Source organism: Ailuropoda melanoleuca, chromosome 15 (genome assembly GCF_002007445.2).
Source record: "Ailuropoda melanoleuca isolate Jingjing chromosome 15, ASM200744v2, whole genome shotgun sequence".
Taxonomy (NCBI): domain Eukaryota; kingdom Metazoa; phylum Chordata; class Mammalia; order Carnivora; family Ursidae; genus Ailuropoda; species Ailuropoda melanoleuca.
Genome location: NC_048232.1, coordinates 70,673,259 through 70,692,224, shown reverse-complemented (window position 1 = coordinate 70,692,224; position 18,966 = coordinate 70,673,259). Strand labels below are relative to the sequence as shown.

The window sequence follows — 18,966 nt, the reverse complement described above, 5'->3', positions numbered from 1 at the left end:
GGCAGAGTCTGCTCCAGATTCTCTCTCCTTGTTCCTCTCCCTTCCCCTGTCCCCCCGCCTCCCCCCGCCACTTATGCCCTCTCTAAGATAAATAAGTAAATAAATAAATAAGCAAGTAAGTTAGTAGGTGAGTTTTTCGAGGATGTTCCCTAGCAAAATGAGAGGAAGCCTGATACCCTATAAGTGGGGGCCCAGCATAGAAGAGTGCAGGCTGGTAATGGTGAGTTATTCGAGGATGTTCCTTAGCAAAATGAGAGGAAGCCTGATACCCTATAAGTGGGGGCCCAGCATAGAAGAGTGCAGGCTGGTAATGTTAGTTGATAATATCTAAAGTTGGGAAACCAAGAAATAGTAGCACTAGCATTTATTTAGACGTGCGTAATATATATAAAAGAAATAGCTAAAAAATTTGAAGTGGTTGCTTCTGGAGAGCAGGTCTGGAAGAAGAGGGTTAGAGCAAGGTTACTACTGTTTCTAATTATAAACTTTTTAGAGCTATTTGAAGCTTAAATTCTGTACATGCGTACTTTGATAAAAATTTTAAAATACTCTGATTTCTAATTATGGATTAAAGACTGATTAATATCATCACACTGTTTTCCAAAGGCATATTAATGTAAACACCCATCAACAGTCATGAAGAGTAGGTGGTTATTTTATATATGGTTTTTATTAATAGCATTTAATAACCTTAGCAAAGGCTTTTCTGCAAAATGATAATGCTATGAAAAATTAGCAGTGACACAGGAGAGAACCTATATGAATGCATGCCTAAGATAGTCTTTACATCAGCAGGCATTATAGTGTAGTAGAAAGAATTAGATGAACCTCAGCTCAAATTGACAATGGGACACTCATTAGCAGGATGACTTTAGAAAAGATACTTAAAGTCTTCTGGTATCAGTTTCTCCATCTATAAAATGAGATGCAAACACCCACCTTGATTCATGGTATAGTCTGCCTGAAAGAGAAAGAGAAAGAGGGAGAGAGGAGAACAACAAACATACTAGTATTCTAGTAAATTCTATCTTCTGGTCCACTGCTCTCATCCAGAGTTGATACAACTGAGTGTCATAAGTAATTTGATTCAGTTAATGGCTCCTATTGGGTCTCTCCCCTCCTCCAGAAACCGACACTAAGACAAGAATGTGAAAGTTAATAGTTACAGGAGGTGGTTTCAGGAACCAGCAATAGGGGAATAAGGAAGTGCAAGAATATTTCTCAGCATTATTCCAACTACGGGTTGAAGAAATAGAGGTAAGTATCTACCAAACCCCATATGTCATTGATTGAGAACTGCTTCTAAGGGGCCATTAAAAGCTTGAGCCCTTCTAATATACCCCTCACATCCTCAAAGCAAGCTCTGGCAACCAAAAAGTTCTCTTGGGGAAAAATCAGTATTGGTTATTTTATATAATTGTAACTGGTTGATTATATTATTTTGAGTTCTTTGAACTTAATCCCAATGAAATTAAATCATGAAAATGGAACATTATGAGAGAGCTTTGAACAAAGGAAAACAGGCACGAATAAAGCCTCCATATTGTGAAAATTGGAAATTACAGACTTCAACTTCTCTTACAGAAATATAAGTTAAAATTTTATTTAATTTTGGAGAATTTAAATACTGTGCTGAAATTGCCTTCTCAGAAAGATAAGGAAAAGTTGTTTAGAGACTGTTTAAATTCCTATGAGCACAAAAGTACCAAGAACAAAGAGCGTTTTTGGAGTTTAGCCAGGTAGGGCAAAGGTCTTTAAAATTAAACTATACATGCCCTGATCCTTGTTCCTGTAGTTAAAAATTCTAACGAACTTTTGTCATTCTTTTGGCTGCCCAGCATCTGAACCCCATTCTATGTTTGGGGAATTTTTGACCTTATAAGTCTTGATAGGATGCAGAAACAGTGTCTCACTATAAGAATTAAAAGTTCCAGATAATCACTTTTCTAGCTTTCTTCGCAGTCAAGTATGGGCACATGATAAAGCATGAACCAGCTAAAAGTTCCCTTCCCAAAATTTGAACGGGGATCTAGTGATTTATAGAAGCAGGGATGGTGGACAACCATCTCTGAATGCAATGGCAGGTGCAGCAAGATAGTTTCTGGGGGCAATGGTGATGCTATGGTAGCTCTTTTCAGTGACATGTGAGATGACATAAGTTGAGGTATCTAGTAATTGGTAACACTGGCAGTGTTATGTGACGTCCTCACTTGGCCAGATCTTTGATGTGGTTTAGGACTTTATAGCTGGCTGCTTATTCTCCAGCTTCCTCAGAAATTCTGTAAGCAGTGTCTTTTAATACACCCCACTGAATATTTCAGTGATGTAAAGCTTCAAAGCTGATTTCAGTTAGCTACAATCAAAAGAGTTCAAAATTCAGTAACGGGAAGTAGGGTGTTGTCAGTAGCAAATGCTAAAATGTGTAACTGGCAATCTCAGACTTTTGAACTTGTATTAACATACTGCTACTCAGTACTAGGAAAATAAATCTTTCGAATGCCTATTTCAGATATGACCATAGAAAAAATAAACTAGGAGATTATTCCAAGAGACAGAACCAGGGATCATTAAAGACATGATGAAGGGCATTCCCTGAAGACAGTGGAAATAGGGTCGGCCTCATTGACTGGCAGGAAATTAACTCCTCTCCCAGGCAGGAATCTTACCATCCCTGGTGTTTTGGATAAGATATGTGTTATGGGGAAGTGACTGGTAGTGGTTTTCTGCTCTTGCCGTTTCCCAATCAGACTTTGTATTGTAGCCTATTGCTGAACCATGAAGAGCAAACACAGTCACGGATCAGAGGAGACAAATGAACATTTGTATTAATCATGTTTCTAGCTTCTGTAAACTTGATGGTTTAACGTCTGTCCTGCGTGCATATGCCAGACACACCTGGTTCTGGACAACCTGGTAATATGCCTGAGTTACCTTGCCTTAGCCAACTGCCTCCCTTGTCACCATCTCCATCCTCCTCTAGGAGGAATCCTCCCTGGGGTGTGATTTTTAAATAAAAGTCAATCAGTCCAGAGTCTATACTCCAACCACTTCCCTTGTAGGGTTCTCACGCTCTGGGCCTCTATACACCCAACCTAAATACTCCAGGGCCAGGTACCAGGCAACTTGGGGAAGCCTCTTTGCCCCACTAAATTACTCAAATTATCCAGTCCTAAACCTGTTCACCTGCCTCACCCATTTTTTTTCTTGCAGAAATCACAATAAGGCCTCTTGCCCACAGTTCCCCCTTCCACCTGCCTCATGATTGACCCAAGTGCTTCTCTATGTAGCTACCTTGGCATGATGTGTACTCTCTCTCCTGGAACTGTGAGTGCAACAAATGATCTCTTTGATGGCACTCTTACCATGTCTAAATAATAATAGTATTAAAACTACATTATCCAACAATCCTGGACTTGGATGTAGTAACCTGATGTAACTTGAGGTTACTTATTCTTAGGGAGTACATGAATAATTTCAATAAAGGCCTGAATACCTTTTAAGTGTATGTAGAGATCTTGGGCAATCAAAGTGGTGGACAATAGCAAACACTGTTGGTTTTCTGCTTAACATCCGTTACTCTCTCCTTTCAGGCAAAACACTAAATTTATTCAGGTATTCATCCCTCTCTTCACTGACTCAAGGGATCATGACCTTTTCCCTCCTCCACAATTGAGTTCCATTTGGTCTGAGCCAGTCACAGTGGTCCCTTTCCCCTTCCCAGAGAATGATTTAGGCCTGAGCACAGATCCCAGGTATGGACAATAGGACATGAGGAAAGATGTTCTGGGGGGTCCTGGAAAATGTCCCCGACTGCAGAGAGGACACTGGATGAAGTGGCTGTTTCTGTTGGTGTACGTTGCTGTGCTGATAGAGCTGGAACTGCAGTCATCATTTTAGTCCTAGGTTGAAACCTGAGGATAAGGCTAGTGTCAAGAAGTGTAACAAAAGACTCACCAGAAAACGAAGCCAGAACAATAATGTGTCATGGTTGTAGCCCACACTTCCTTTGGACTTCTTGATCTGTGAGATAGTAAATTTTCTTATCATTTAAACTAGTTTGAGTCAGGGTCTTTTGTTACTTGAAGCCCAGAGAATCCCAAAGAATCTCCCTGCTTTTACTAAGAGTTAATGATAAGAAATGAAGTGTTCCAAGAGATACCAGTCTGACTCTAAAACTTGTAAATGTGACCTTTCATCACATAACTTGCTATAATTTGCTTATGTAAAGCATGATTGTTATATAAAATTTTATTCACCTGTATCATAAAGTGTTGATTATTTGTTTACTTAAGCTGCATGTGAACTCACTGGCCTTTTGTTGATTAATCCCCCACTACAAATCCTGGATGAGTGTACTTATCAAAGAGAATCTTCCCTAGCTCCCACAGCTGTCGGGAATAAAGCTATTTGTGATAACAGATCCAAACATTGTACAAAGCTTTGTTCTTGCACAATTTGCAAATTTCTCATATTTGAATCAATCTTCTTTGACACCAATTGTTGACTCATCAGCTCACCACTGGAACATTCATGTGCTTTCTGTATTTGGATTTTTGATTCTGGGGTCCACTACCGAAAAAAACCTAGATGCTCTAGATTCTTCTTCCACATTTAGTCCTTTAACCAGCTCATGGCCAAGCTAAGTCAGGGCTGCTCCTGACAATCCTTGTAGTTCATTTCACACATTTATGGGATGCCTCACTGTGCTTGCCTGACACAATCCCCACCCACAGACCATTTTCTAATAACTACCCACTGCTTTTAAAACCCATCCAGGCTTAAAAAGGCAGCCATCCATCAAATACAAACTCATTTTTCACCATCTTGCAAAGGCTATGAGTACCTTCAGCTTTGAAACGGGGCAGGAAACTTGAATATGGTTCATTTTTGTTAAAAATTTTTTCATCAATCCATGAAAAAGGAGTAAATTGCTTTAAGCCTATTTTATGTCATCATCAGAATCTGTACCAAAATACAAATTCAAATCCGATTTTATGAGTTGGATAAAAACATACGAGCCAAAATACCTAAATGTAAGTTCTTTGCTTCTGCAAAGAAAGCAAACTGTTATGACTCCATTTGTACGTTCCAGAAGGTGGGCATTGAGAAAAAGTGAGAAAACCTTATGAGATGCTTAAGTGTTCTGTTCTCTTCATCTAGATGATATTAAATGGGTGTATCAGTCTGTACAGGTTAGATAGAAAGAACGCTGCCACATTCACTTTACAGACTTTGTATGTGTGCTCAACCAATAAATTGCTCCTTGGTAAGGCATTAGGTAAACACTGGTTAAATACTAATAACACCTAATACATCTAAAAATTGAGAGAATCAAAGTTTCATGTCAGAAGGAACCATGTCGGGGCGCCTAGGTGGCACAGTTGTTAAGCGTCTGCCTTCGGCTCAGGGAGTGATCCTGGTGCTCTGGGATCAAGCCCCACATCAGGCTCCTCCGCTAGGAGCCTGCTTCTTCCTCTCCCACTCCCCTGCTTGTGTTCCCTCTCTCGCTGCCTGGCTCTCTGTTAAATAAAATCTTTAAAAAATAAATTAAAAAAAATAAAAAAAAGGAGGAACCATGTCTGTCTTAGCCCTGGACACCACCTCACTGGAGAAGAGGTTAACTGAGTCATTCAGCCAGACGGCAGCAACGAGGGAGGAGCTGGGATACCATATACTAGGAAATGAAGGACCATCTTAGTGTCTAATAAAGCCTCTCTCCGTCCTTGGTGGCAGGAGTTACACCGTTTTAAGTAGGGTGTCAAGTCACACGATATATGGATGTTTTAGTCTTTGAGCAGCCAAATGAACATAACCTAAAGACCAACCTGCTTGTGAAAACGGCCTTGGACAGCCCAGTTTGCGTAAAAGGCAGTGCCCAAATTTTCTGCCCAAAGAGAACTCTACTCTGTAGAGCAGAACAAAATAGGGCTGACTGGGGGCTTGGAGGATTGTTAAGATGAACCCCTCAAGTTGGCAATGGGTGTAGGAGGGACTATGGAGAGAAGTAAAATGTTATTAAGTTGTCGGCTGATCTGTGTGGTAAAACCTCTTCCTCTTTGCAATGTCTGGTAGAATTTGTTACTAGTTTACAGAGCGTTATCTCTTTGTAGGGAATGAACATAAATGCTGGGTCCTACTTTTAAGGTTAGCACTGACTGAAACTGTCCTAGCCCCTTTGGGCTGCTGTTAACAGAATAGCATAAACCAGGCGTCATATACACGTTTTTCACAGTTCAGGAAGCTGGGCAGTCCAAGATCAAGGCGCCAGCAGAGCGTCTGGTAAGAGCCTGCTTCCTGGTTCATAGGCGGCCGTCTTGTGTCCTCCCAAGGCACAAAGGGTGAGGAAGCTCTCTGGGCCTCTTTTACAAGGCACTAAGCCCATTTGTGGGAGCTCTTCCTTCCAAGGGGCCTGCGTCCGAACACCATCACACTGGGGATTAGGTTTCCACGGTGGATTTTGGGGGAGGATGCAAACATTCAGCTTACACCAGGCCAGACTACGTGTGCAGATGGACAGTGTCATTACCTTTATTTAGTCTGCCATGTTTTCAAGAGCCCCTGAGGGCTGGCGGGCACCAGAACACAAAGAAAAAGGTCAATGGTACAAATCAAATAGGGTAGGCTCCAGGAAGCTCTTGGCCTGGACTGAAGATGGCCCATGTAGTCTGGGAAGCTCTCCTGTGTCATGGTAATACAGATGCGGCAAGGAGGAAATTCCTCATGGAATGTTGAGAATAAACCACAGCCTTCAAAGACCTGGTTCCTCTCTGGATTTATTTGCTAGTCTCTATCCTATCGAAGAAAAAATTTTTTCCAATTGTTCCAGCCTGGTCTTAGCTGGGTAGTCCAAGGGAAGAGAAGTCACATTTCAAAGTTGGGCCCGAGAGACAACAAGGCAAGAGCACCTCCTTGTGGCTCAGTGGCAGGATGGCAAGAAACGCTGGGCCCTGGATCTACCCTAGGGGAGAGATGCTGGCAATTGATTTGTGGGAAGTATAAGCTTTGGAGTTCATTATCATTAAGGTCGGTAGGTGGCATTTTCCTTAGGTCATTTCCTTAGCGCCACAGGGTTACAGACCCTGAGGTCTGAAGTGCAGAGAAAATATACTTTTTAAAGTCTTGAATGTATTTTACGATGAAGACTATCATATGCAATTATTTTGTTGTCACTAAAGCCATCAGATGTATTAGTCATTTTTCTTTCTTTTTGCTTGAGTGTACGACAGGAAAACAATGTTTAAATCGATACAGGTCAAATCATCTCAACCAGCATTGTTTACCTAGAGGTATTGCATAAGCAATAACAAGAGCAAGGACATTTAGTCTATACTTTCAATTGGGGTTCGATCATTGAAAAGTTCTTCACTGGCGGATTTTTCCACCAACTCTGTATAGATTATAATCTATTTAAGAAGAGATTAGAAGCAATGAAGTTAATTGTTTTTCCCTCTCCAGCATTTGCCTTAAGAGAAAAATCCTGAAATTGGTAGGCATTCCTGATTCCAGGAGATCATGAACTTTAAGAGAATATTTAGCAATCAGGGTGGCTTAGCTCATGGTAATCAGCATATGGACAATTATAATTTGCATTCCAGTTACTGAAGCTGAGAAAGCCTTGCTCAGGTTGAATATATGGTGAGTAGAAGATCTCTTTTTCTAAGAAATAAGATGGAGAGAGTCTTTGGAGAATGGCCTCACTGAATTGGTAAGTTAACTTTCTCCGGATTTTGGTGATTTCCCCAGTTCTTCCATAATTCCTCAGTGCTCTGGCCATTTTCTGGTAAGTCATGGTCTTCCGGTTGCCTTTTCTTTTCCCCCAAAGTTGGGCAAGTTTTTCTTTGTTTTTTGATACAAACTGAAAGATGCCTTTGGTTTTATCTACCCACTGAATACAAGATGCCATCTCAGGATTACACAGGGATTCATGAAGGTATTCAAACAGTCGGAGCTTCTTCCTACCTAAAATGGAGAAAAACAGTGTCATACTCCGCCATGGCTAAACACAAAATCCTCAGGAAGGGTTTGCGGAGCGACTACAAAATTGAAAGCTGCATTGGGACTTAAAAGTCAGAGGTCAGTTTGGCCCTAAGTTTCAGTTGGACCTTTCTTTGTTGGGGATGTTGTAAAAATTTTTCTACTATCCTTCACTGGAAAAGGAATGCCTGGTGCCTCTTTATCAAGTCCGTCTGTCAGGTGGTCTTTCTTCACAATCAAATCTTGTAGTTTTGTGTCTTATGTTAGAAAAAAACTGTGCAAAAAGAGCTGCAAAGGTTAGTGGTTTTAAATAGAGAGAAGCCTCGAAAGCCATTTTCAGAAAGCAAATCATCTGAAAGGGCTTTATTCAAATGAGTTAAGTCAAATGAGGTAAAGAATGTGAATGTCTTTTATAAAATGCAAAATAGTATTCAAATATGAAGTAATATTAGTGAAATAAATAAAGACTTAGGTAAAAAAAAATGTGGGTCTACATAGTTATGTGAGAAAGAGGAGAAAAAACTGGAGTGGAAAATGCCACCTTCACTGCCATCTTCATGACATTTTGACATCATTTATGAGCAATGACAATAGGCATTGTGGTATTTTTCATTGCTGTGAAATAAAATGGTACTACCAGAATTTCTACCTCTTCAGGAATACAGCCCTTTATGTTTCAGAATGTCTAGACAGAAAACTTCAGGACGACTTGTGATTTTTGTTCAGTTGACTGGATGTCTTTGGCCTAACAGAGAACAAAGGGGACAGCCCATTTTGTGACTTCTGAATTGGCCTGTAAATACGATGCCTCACTAGATATGTCAGTAGCTAACATATCCATGGCCAAATTCCCTTTTCCCCTAGAGAGAGTGGAATAGTGGATTCCCAAACTGCTTTCAACAGTCCCTGGGGAGTAATACTCTTGCATCAGTCATCATCCATCCTAAAACCTCAAAGGTTTTTCAGAAGATTATCTTTTTGCATTGTATTATCTTGAAATTGAGAAATGAAAGGGACTTACCAAAAACACATCATGAATTAAAGTCATAGCCTTAAACTCTGCCTCTTATCTGGTGGTCAAATCAATGGTAACAGACCACCTTTTTAACTTTGTTTGCAATTTTGAAGGAAATATTTAAATTTTAAGTATTATGTGCTCAGAGTAAAAGATCCAAACAGAAGCACAAAGTGAAAGTAAAATTCCAGTCCATTCTACTACGTATTTTTAAAATCAAAAAAATTTGCATATAACATATGCATATCCTTTAAAAATACCAGTGGTATGTTATTCTGCACTTTTTCTGGAAAGTAATGTATGTTAAATTTTATCAGAGAATGATACAGAAATTAGCTATCAATGGGTAAAATACCCAACTACCGACAATGGTTACTTCCAGGACATAGCATGGGAAGAAGGAAGGAATACTTCTACTTATTCTTTGTGAATTCCTGAATCCTTTAAACTTTTAATGATGTACATTATTAAATTATGGAATTAAAAAGGATTAAAACAAAAAATGTATTTTAGAGTTCTTTATCAACATGTAAGATACTCCTTCATGCCTTTAACAGCTTTGTGTTCTTTTATGCATGTACTATTTTTGTCTGGATAATGAATCCCCAAATAATTTTGAAATTTCATTGTTTCAAATTATCCCTGTTTCAGGTGGAAGATGAAACTTTTTAAAAAGAAAATGGTGGGTGATCTGTCCCATACTGGCAAAGCTTCACAACTAAAACGTCAATGAAAAGATACAGGCTTTACATCCTGGATTGAGTTTATAGTCACTTAAAAAAAATAATAGTGGCCAAAAAGAAAAAAAAATAGTGACAAGCAGAACACCTGAACAGAGGTAAAAGTGTTATTCTTCCTACATGTACATTACATTACCTTCTCCTTACTACTAGTAATAGTTCAATATTCAATACCAATATTCAGTGATGGAGATTCATTCTACATGTGTGATTTTACACGTTATTCTTTGCAGGATCAGTTCTGCTGAATATTTAGAATTTTGTTCTAGGATACAGTATTCTAGATGCAGACGCAGGAACAAAACTAGTTTTCAAAAAAATGCTAATTGAAAATATAGAAACTATTGAAGTATCATTAAAAGATTTCATTGTAAAATTATGATGCACCTTATTATACCTCTCTGTACCTTATACACAGATGCAGTTACTTCCATTCTTTTCCTACAACAATCATCTTAACATGTACAGCGCGTGCACACACACACCCTATGGTAGCTTGAGAAATTACCCAGTGCCAGGCTATGAGTGTAATGCTTTACATGGGCTTTCTCATTTAATTTTTACAGCAATCTTACAATGTTTGTACAGTTATCATTGTTTGTTCTTTGAATGAGGACACCATGGTACAAAAGGTTAAGTGATTTTCCCAGGCTCGCACAATTAACCCAGAGTTCACACTCAGTCACTCAATTATATAGTCCCTAAGAGTCAACAGATATGAACATTTAAGTTTTTGGTAGTTATTGCCAAATTGCCTTACAAAACTTTGTACCAATTTACACTCCCTCCAATAGCACATGCGCACGTGTGTGGCCTACAACGTAGCCATCAGAGGCTACTATCCTGCTTTATCACTTTGCCCATCTGTTAGATGAGATCACCATCATCTAAAATTTATGAAATCAAGATTTCAAATTTATGAAGACTGAATTATTATGGAACTTCATTTGCAGGAAATTTAACAGAGAAGACAACTTCTATACCAAGGCCTTCACAATTAGGATAAGATTTCTAAAACAACTTACAGAAAAGTTCCCCTTTCTATACCCCAAATATAGACACATTATCCTTCAATACAGATTCATTTGAGTGAAGTGACACTTTGCAGCTTCACATTTCCATGAAGCAATAGGAAGGCTTACCCAAGATGAACGGCTTGGAGTGGTTCAGTCTGTCAGATAAATTATTCTTAACTGCAACTCAAGAATATTTTGCAAATAGAGTTCTAAACTCAAGATACGAAATCCCTTTAAAACAGCTTTGAAGAAGATTTGGTTCTTTAAAGGAGTGATGGATCCACATACCTTTTCCTCCCTTTTGATGGAGAATAGCAGGTTGTACCAGCTGGTTTTCAGGGATGTTTGGCAGAGATTGATGAATATTTCCTTCAAAATAGAGGTCCGCAGCACTGTTCTATATAAATAGTGCAGCAGGATGTTAAGTGGGACTTTCCATGTGGCCCCAGTTAATGGCTAAAGTCAAAACCTGAGGACAAAGAGTGCTAAGCATCTCCCAAATTCTAAAAAGCATGACCCTGGGGGCGCCTGGGTGGCACAGCAGTTAAGCGTCTGCCTTTGGCTCAGGGCGTGATCCCAGCCCTCTGGGATGAGCCCCACATCAGGCTCCTCCTCTAGGAGCCTGCTTCTTCCTCTCCCACTCCCCCTGCCTGTGTTCCCTCTCTCGCTGGCTATCTCTATCTCTGTCAGATAAATAAATAAAATCTTTAAAAATAAATAAAAAGCATGATCCTCAACTGCAGCCAGATCTCCCAGGGCAGAACTAGCCTCAAACCCACATAAAGAGAGGACCAAGGGATGGAAGGTGTACTCTTTGGATTTGTGAAGACTTTCATATCATCCCCTCCCGGTAAGAAAGAAGAGGGTGTTGCTGCCTTCCTTCTCCCTAAAAATATCCAGTGAGAAAAATAAATTTTAAAGAATTAACAGTGTAAAATTGAAGTGCCAGCATAAAGGGGAAGATGGGTTTCCATCCCTCTGTTGGATGCCCATCTGGGCAGGAGGAGACAAGGGGAGAAAGATGGCAGCCAAGGGAGGGCAGAGCCAAGAGAGGGGACAGGAGGAAGCAGCCTGAGCTGTTACCATTATACACAGAAATGATATGCAAGTCTCCATGGGTTAATTCGACAAAGATGGACTTGAACCACCTTACCATACCCCATGTAAGAGGGCTTCCCAGCAGGCAAGGAGTCCCCAGCCACAAGAGGCTGTGATATATACCAGGGAGTGGGAGTTGAAGGGGAAGCAGGGTTGCCAGATTTAGCGAATAAAAATATTCAGCGTTCTGTATTTCACCTGGCAACCCTAAGTGGAAGTAGAAGGTTAGGCTGGAACCCAAATTCCCTCTTCTAAGGAATGTCTTGTGAGAGGCCCTAACAGAACAGTTTAGAAGGCCAGGAAAAGGACACAGCATGGTTGAAGGTAATGACAAAAAAAAAAAGAAAAAGAAGAAAGAAAGAAAGAAAGAAAGAAAGAAAGAAAGAAAGAAAGAAAGAAAGACAAACCATTTTGTATTTACACAACACCAATTAAGGCAGCTGTCATTAAGAAAACAATAGAGGGGAGCCTGGGTGGTGAAGTCCCCTAAGCATCCTACTCTTGGTTTTGGCTCAGGTCATGATCTCAGGGTCATTGAATCTAGCCCTGCACCAGGCTCTGAGCTCAGCACGGAGTCTGCTTGAGTTTCTCTCTCCTTCTCCCTCTCTGCCCATTGCCCCACTCTCTCTCTCAGATAAATCAATCATCTTAAAAAAAGAAAAAGAAACTAATACAAAAGAACACATGGAGAGACAGATGGTGGGGACACTTCGTTTGCAGGGACTGTAACAATATCCATGAGTTGGCCCAAGACATGTAGCTAGCTCTGAGCTTGGGACGGGAAAGAGGTTAGTGTAAGATTGTAAGTAAAGCCAGTGCGGGAAGTTTGGGCTTTGCCCTATGGCTTATAGGGGAACCATACTTTTTTGCTATTTTCCAGATGGATGAGAAGCAGTAATGTGAGAACCCTAAAAACACATCTTTCTAGAAGTCATTCAAACCCTCTGATGCTGGGTGAAGAGCAACGACAGAGGGCAGTTTCCTTCTTGACAGCACTACTGAGCATCACCCATGGACTGTCAAATTCACACCACAGTCGTCTGTGAGTGTTCACAATCACTGCTGCTCTAAGNCTCTGATGCTGGGTGAAGAGCAACGACAGAGGGCAGTTTCCTTCTTGACAGCACTACTGAGCATCACCCATGTCGACTGTCAAATTCACACCACAGTCGTCTGTGAGTGTTCACAATCACTGCTGCTCTAAGCTGGGTTTCAGCTAGCACACACCAAACGGAAGGCAGGTGTGAATGGGGAATTCGCCTGTTACTGGGAGATCATCTACTGCTCCATGTACTCACTATCACTGTTCTCCAATTATAGACAGGTTCCTCTGTAGGCAGCACACCATAGCAGCTGGAATTTCCTCTGACATGAGAGCAGTGGTTGATGAAAGCCAGGTAATTTTTGTAATCTAATTTAAAAACAGAGAAAGAAACTGCAAAAGTCAAAGTTTGTAACTGCATGTGTGCGTGCGTGCCATGTGTATGTATGTTTATATATGCACATGCGCTTATATACGAGGTTGCTTCATCATATGTTCTTCTATCACTTTGCATTTCCCTACATTTATTGCAGTATATTGGTGTCACAGACTTATTTTACAGATCCCATTTCCTTTACTGGAGCACATATTCCTTGCAAGCAGAGATCCCATGATTTATCGTGGAACTTTCCGCAATACTGTGTAAATTCAATAGGCAAGATACCTGTATTTTACCTACCCTATCTTTTCATAGTCTTTAGGGCAATGGGTGAGAGCACTAAGAATATTTACTCTCAAAAAAAAGGTATTAATTCTTCCAAGTAGAATATCTCTTGTATGGAAGGTCTATTAGACAAATCAGAGTAATTGAAAAGCCCATTCTTAACAGTTACAATTATCTCTTAGATAATCTATCAACCAGATATGCTTAATAGCAAATAATTTTTAATAATTATGTGCTAGTATTCCTATGTGGAATTTCATTCTCTATATTCTTTGCATTTTCATGCGTAACACTTTAAATTTAGGTAGGCTAAGTAACCCTGGAAGCTTTTTGCCTTTGTTAAGAATAAATCCCGGATGCACTAGATAAAAATGGTCTTTTCTGTTCTGATAATTACTCTTATGTTTGTGTGACCAAGAAGCCATTTGATGTAGCAGTGAAAGAAGGGAACTGACATCTTTACCTGGGGAGTACTGAAGATCTCCGGCTGAATGTTGCCTCAGTACCTCAAAAGCATCTTCAAAGGCTTGTCCCAACTTGTCTTGTTCAACACAGGACTGCTAGAACAATGGCAGAACCCTCCAGTTATGAAATTATCAATTGAACTTTATATTTCTGATATAAAGGAGGGTTTCTCACCCACGACACTACTGACATGAGAGGTTGGCTAAATCTTTGTGCGGGGGGCTGTCCTACGCACTGTTAGGAAATCTAGCAGCATCCCTGTCTCTACCCACTGGATACCAGCAGCACTCACAGTTCTGATAATCGAAGATGTCTCAGACATCACAAAATCTACCCCAGGGGACAAAATCAACCCTGATTGAGATCCACTGCTCTGTAATATGTAGTATTTAGGGAACATATGCATTCTATACTATCGTATTTAACATTCTCGTAAAATTTTAGTAAGGCGTTGTATAGCAGGAGACTGATTTGGAAAAAGGGATCAAGGAAGTTATCTTTAATGAAACAGAATCTGTGAATTGCTGCTTAAAATGGAGTGCTCTTCATTTTAAAAGCATGTCTCTAAGACCTAAAATTAAACTGTTTTTAAGACTTTGAGAGAGAGAGAGCATGCCAAGTGGGGAGGGGCAAAGGCGGAGGGAGGAAGAATCTGAAGCAGACTCGGTACTGAGCATGGACCCCGATACGGGGCTAGAGCTGAAACCAAGACTCAGACCCTTAACCAACTGAACCACCCAGGTGCCCCCAAATTAAACTGTTCTGCAAACCATTTCATACCCTTATAATCTGACTCATGTATTTTATTTTCAAAATGGAGGATACTCATCCTTCAAAGAGAATGCTTACCCTCCAAATCCTCCACAGATTTTAAAATGCCAACTTACCATGCTTCATTAATATACTGACAATTCTGAAAAAGAGTAATAAACAGAATTAATACTGTATTTAATGTGCCTGAATTAAAAGATCTTACTCAAAGTATTTTTTGAAAATACCCTGTATAAACCAGAAGTACCAAAGTCTCTTTAATAAGTACACATTTTTCTTCTTACAAAATTTTCTATGAACTTTTTTTTTGCTTTTCTATTACTATGAAGCTTTTTAAATGTTAAAATAGCTAAATAGAGTTAATTCCCTAAATCACTTAACTTGTAAGAGAATATAAAAATAACTCAGGAGAATACTTAAGTATTTCAAAATTCTAAGAATTTAAGTATTTAAGGGGAACCTGGCTGGCTGAGTCCGTAGAGCATGTGACTCTTGATCTCGGGGCTGTGAGTTTGAGCCCCGCATTGAGTGTAAAGATTACTTAAAAAATAAAACCTTTAAAAAAAGTTAAGTATTTAAAAATTCTGAAAATCAGAATTTTTTTTTTACCTTAGCATAGCTCTCCATTTATAACATGATTCCCCGCCTCCCCCCCAATCTTTCTGGTGTCAGCCTACTGAGAATCTGGTAAAAGACAGGCAAGAGATGTGTATCTACATTACAAACAAAATTTACCCTATAAAACCCATCCTTTGACTTTTCAAACTCCTGGGATAAAAATCTTGGTCTACTTTATTATCCCGGTAAGTTAGATTTTGTTTTAAATAAACAATGATCACACACACCCACGTTAAAGTGGTTTTTGATTAAGTTCTATAGAACTAAAAACAAACAAATCCATATAACAAGAGCGAGCATGTGGGAGGTCCAACATCGCTTATCATTTTATTTAGCACAACCGTTTGTGCAAGTTATCACTCACCCTGCAAACACAGTGAGCTTACTCGTTACACACTGCAGAGTAGAGAGATGATATCATCCAACACACTATTATACATATCCATCAATATAATAATTACGTATGTCAGACATTGAAATTCTCTTCTGCTTTTCAGAATCACTATACCATTGTTACCATGTCAGTTAAAAAAAATTTTGAGAAAAAAAAATCCCTAAAAAAGGTTAACTATGTGAGATGAAAGGAGTGTTACCTTATTGTGGTTATTTCATAATATATTCGTATGTCATATCACCACATTTTCCACCTTAAATTATGGCTCAACTACTAAGCACCAAAGGAAATACATGAGTATTGTACTTTGAATCAAATACTTAAATGACTTTGACTAAACTACACAAAATTATCACAACTATCTCAACTCTTGAAAGTAGCAAACCCAAAGGGAAGAAAAAAGCTCGAAAACGCTATCAATCACTTCAATTGCTTCCTATTTCTTGTATCTGGATACAGTCATTGAGAAACATTCTTTAGGCCAAAGTAGAAAATTGTCACAAGGTATTTTGAAAAACAGAAGCTAAACACTTACCAGGAAGACACTTCAACCCTTTATAAAAATGTTTCATCAATACCAGAATCATTAAGACAGAACTGTCAAGAACTCACTGGCACAGTTGCATTAAATAGCTGTTTTTAAGGAAGTGCTACAAAAGGGGATTTTTTTTAAAAGATACAGTGTACTCATGATTTCTATTTCATGCTACAGCCAATTGACACCAGGGGCTATTATTTTGAAGAGACACGAAGAAGTTTATATCCCATGGGCCAAAAGCATCCAAACCAACCCCATGAATCCCCCGCCCAGCTTAAAATGCAGCGCTCTGGCCCCCCCCAAGACACACTAAAAACCTCTGACCTGCACAACTCTCATTCATACTTTTGTTCCTGTTTTTCCCCTGATTCTAGACCCTATATTGCCTTTCTTGCCTGGACTATAAACAATCTTCACTCTGGCCTTCCCAAACTGGTCTCTTTCCTCAAACCACTTCACTCCTACTGATAGATCTTAAAGGCGCAGGCACTAGTCCTGGCATTCGAGGCTCCTCATCCCAACCTTAGCCTTATTTACCACCACTCATTTAGAAGCAGGAAATGGAATCCATTGCTATGGTCTTCCCTCCATACCTAAATCCAGTAGAGGCTTTCCAACAGTCAGGAATGGCTCATGCGTGGTGGTCCGGGATACACTTGAAGCTGATCCGCAGAGAGGTCCAGTACTCTTATTTAGCTAAATGTTCTATTGGAGATGGATTTTGGTGGCTCTGATGGAAATCATGGAGTGCTCCGTCCACCTATAATGCGTCCTTCCCACTCCATCCCTCTGTCCGGTTACCCGTTCCATTTCACCTGTCCATCACAGTCTGACCTAGTATCCACACGTACCAGGCAGAAATAGCTCCACCTTCTAAAACATGTATCTGAATCAACCTTACCTAACTGCAACCTTCTACCATTTTAATAGATATCACATTTTGCCAGGGGGAAAACCACGTAAGAATTTTTTGTAAACCTTTTGGGTGGGGAGAGAGATTTTCTGTTTTGCATTGTTGGAATCTGAGCTCACCTTTGATACGGGACTATTGTTCTAAACCATCTACTTTTTGGACCCAATTTGTTATGCAAATGTAAACACACATCCCCTCTTCTGAAATGTAGATGTTATAGTAACGACTGTATAAAACTGTAATCACTAATGTTGATGAGGTTTTAATCTGTATGTTTCCATGTCTACGCCCTCCACTTTGATCCCTGGGATTCGTTTATTTAACAGGTATGTATTTCTGAGCTTTTTTTCTCTGCTGGACACTGTCCAGTGTCCGGGGACCATAGCCCTGAACAAGTTCTGAGGATAAATTTTATTTTTTAAAAGCAAACTACACAAGTGTTACAAAATAAGTACTAAGAAAATGATAAGAGAAAGGTGATATGGAGAGAGTATGTAGTCATGATGAATGGTGATGAAAATTCTCTGAGGAGGAAATGTGTGTGTGAGCTGAAATCTAACAATAACAAAAAGTGAGCAAAAGAAATGCAGGGATGCAAAGATCCAGGGAAGTAGCTCCGGAGAGAAGAAGCAACAGGTGTAAAGAACTTTAGATGGAAATGAGTGTGGTTTAGTCAAGGCATAGGAAGAAAGCCCTGGAAACTCAAGCAAAATGAGCATAGGAGCTGAGAGGCAGAGTTAGAAAGTAGGAGGGAGAGTCCAGAACAACCCACATAGCAAGCCAGAAGAATCAAAGAATCTAAAAATTGCACATGATAGTAGTTGCCTGCTTAGTTCCATTTTACATATGAAGAATCTAAACTGAGGCTCAAAAAGTCTTCATGATTTTTCTAAGGTCCAATTGCTAGTGAGACATAGGCTGGGCTGGATCTAAATTTGGGTCTAGATGTGGGAGATCGGCTGGGCTGGATGTAGATTTGGGTAATTTAACAAACACACTCTCGACACCATGCTGGGCCTTGTGTCTACAGGTTAGGTTCCATTTGACGAGGATTCCCAGTTCGCATGGCAGTCTCTGTAGCACCCAACAGATACTTAAAAGGCTTGCAGGCTTGGTACATATTTGAAATGAATGGAAAAGTAAGTGAACTTTCTAAACCAGTATTTTCTCAACTGGTGTCTCCAGAGTTTTATTCTGCGAGACACTAACACATGGACCCTGAAAAAGAATCGAGTGGCAGCCAAGCTTGCTGTTTAGAACTTGTTCAGCCAGGCTCAGTTTGTAGAGTATGTGACTCGTGATCTTGGGGTTGAGTTCGAGCCCCACATTGAGGGGCAGTTGTACTTTAAAAAAATCTGGGGCACCTGGGCGATTCAGTCAGTCAAGTTCTTGGTTTCGGCTCAGGTCACGATCTCAGGATCGTGAGATCGAGCACTGTGCACTCAGTGTGGAGTCTGCTTGACATTCTCCTTCTCCCTCTGTCTAAAACAAATAAAATAAATCTTAAAAAAAATATTTTAAGAACTTCTTCAGCCAAAGCAATGAGCACACTGATGTTTTTTTGACACAACCCAATATTACATATGAGAAAACATAAACATAGTTTTGTGTCCTTTGTAGGGCTAAGATGTAAAAATGCTTTCAGCGACTTGAAAAGATGATGCAAGTCCTTTTAGCATTTTAGAGGTCAAGGCTTCTATTCCTTAAGAATCTACTGA

At 39.7% G+C, this 18,966-nt stretch overlaps 1 protein-coding gene across 2 annotated transcripts; it reads right to left on the bottom strand.

Moving 5' to 3' along the window:
* Window positions 1-6,498: 6,498 nt before the first annotated feature.
* On the bottom strand, window positions 6,499-16,405 carry SPIC (Spi-C transcription factor). Of its 2 annotated transcripts, none has more exons than XM_002927516.4 (6): window positions 16,333-16,405; window positions 14,902-14,927; window positions 14,013-14,109; window positions 13,142-13,254; window positions 11,034-11,142; window positions 6,499-7,959 (listed from the first exon to the last, which is right to left on the bottom strand). In XM_002927516.4, the coding sequence occupies exons 2-6, from the start codon at window positions 14,902-14,904 to the stop codon at window positions 7,532-7,534; spliced, it is 750 nt and encodes a 249-aa protein (XP_002927562.1). In that variant the 5' UTR covers window positions 14,905-14,927; window positions 16,333-16,405; the 3' UTR covers window positions 6,499-7,531. The 2 variants fall into 2 exon arrangements, with proteins under 2 accessions (XP_002927562.1, XP_034500134.1); XM_034644243.1 differs by having other exon boundaries at window positions 14,013-14,106; window positions 16,333-16,399.
* Between the last annotated feature and the right edge of the window lie 2,561 nt (window positions 16,406-18,966).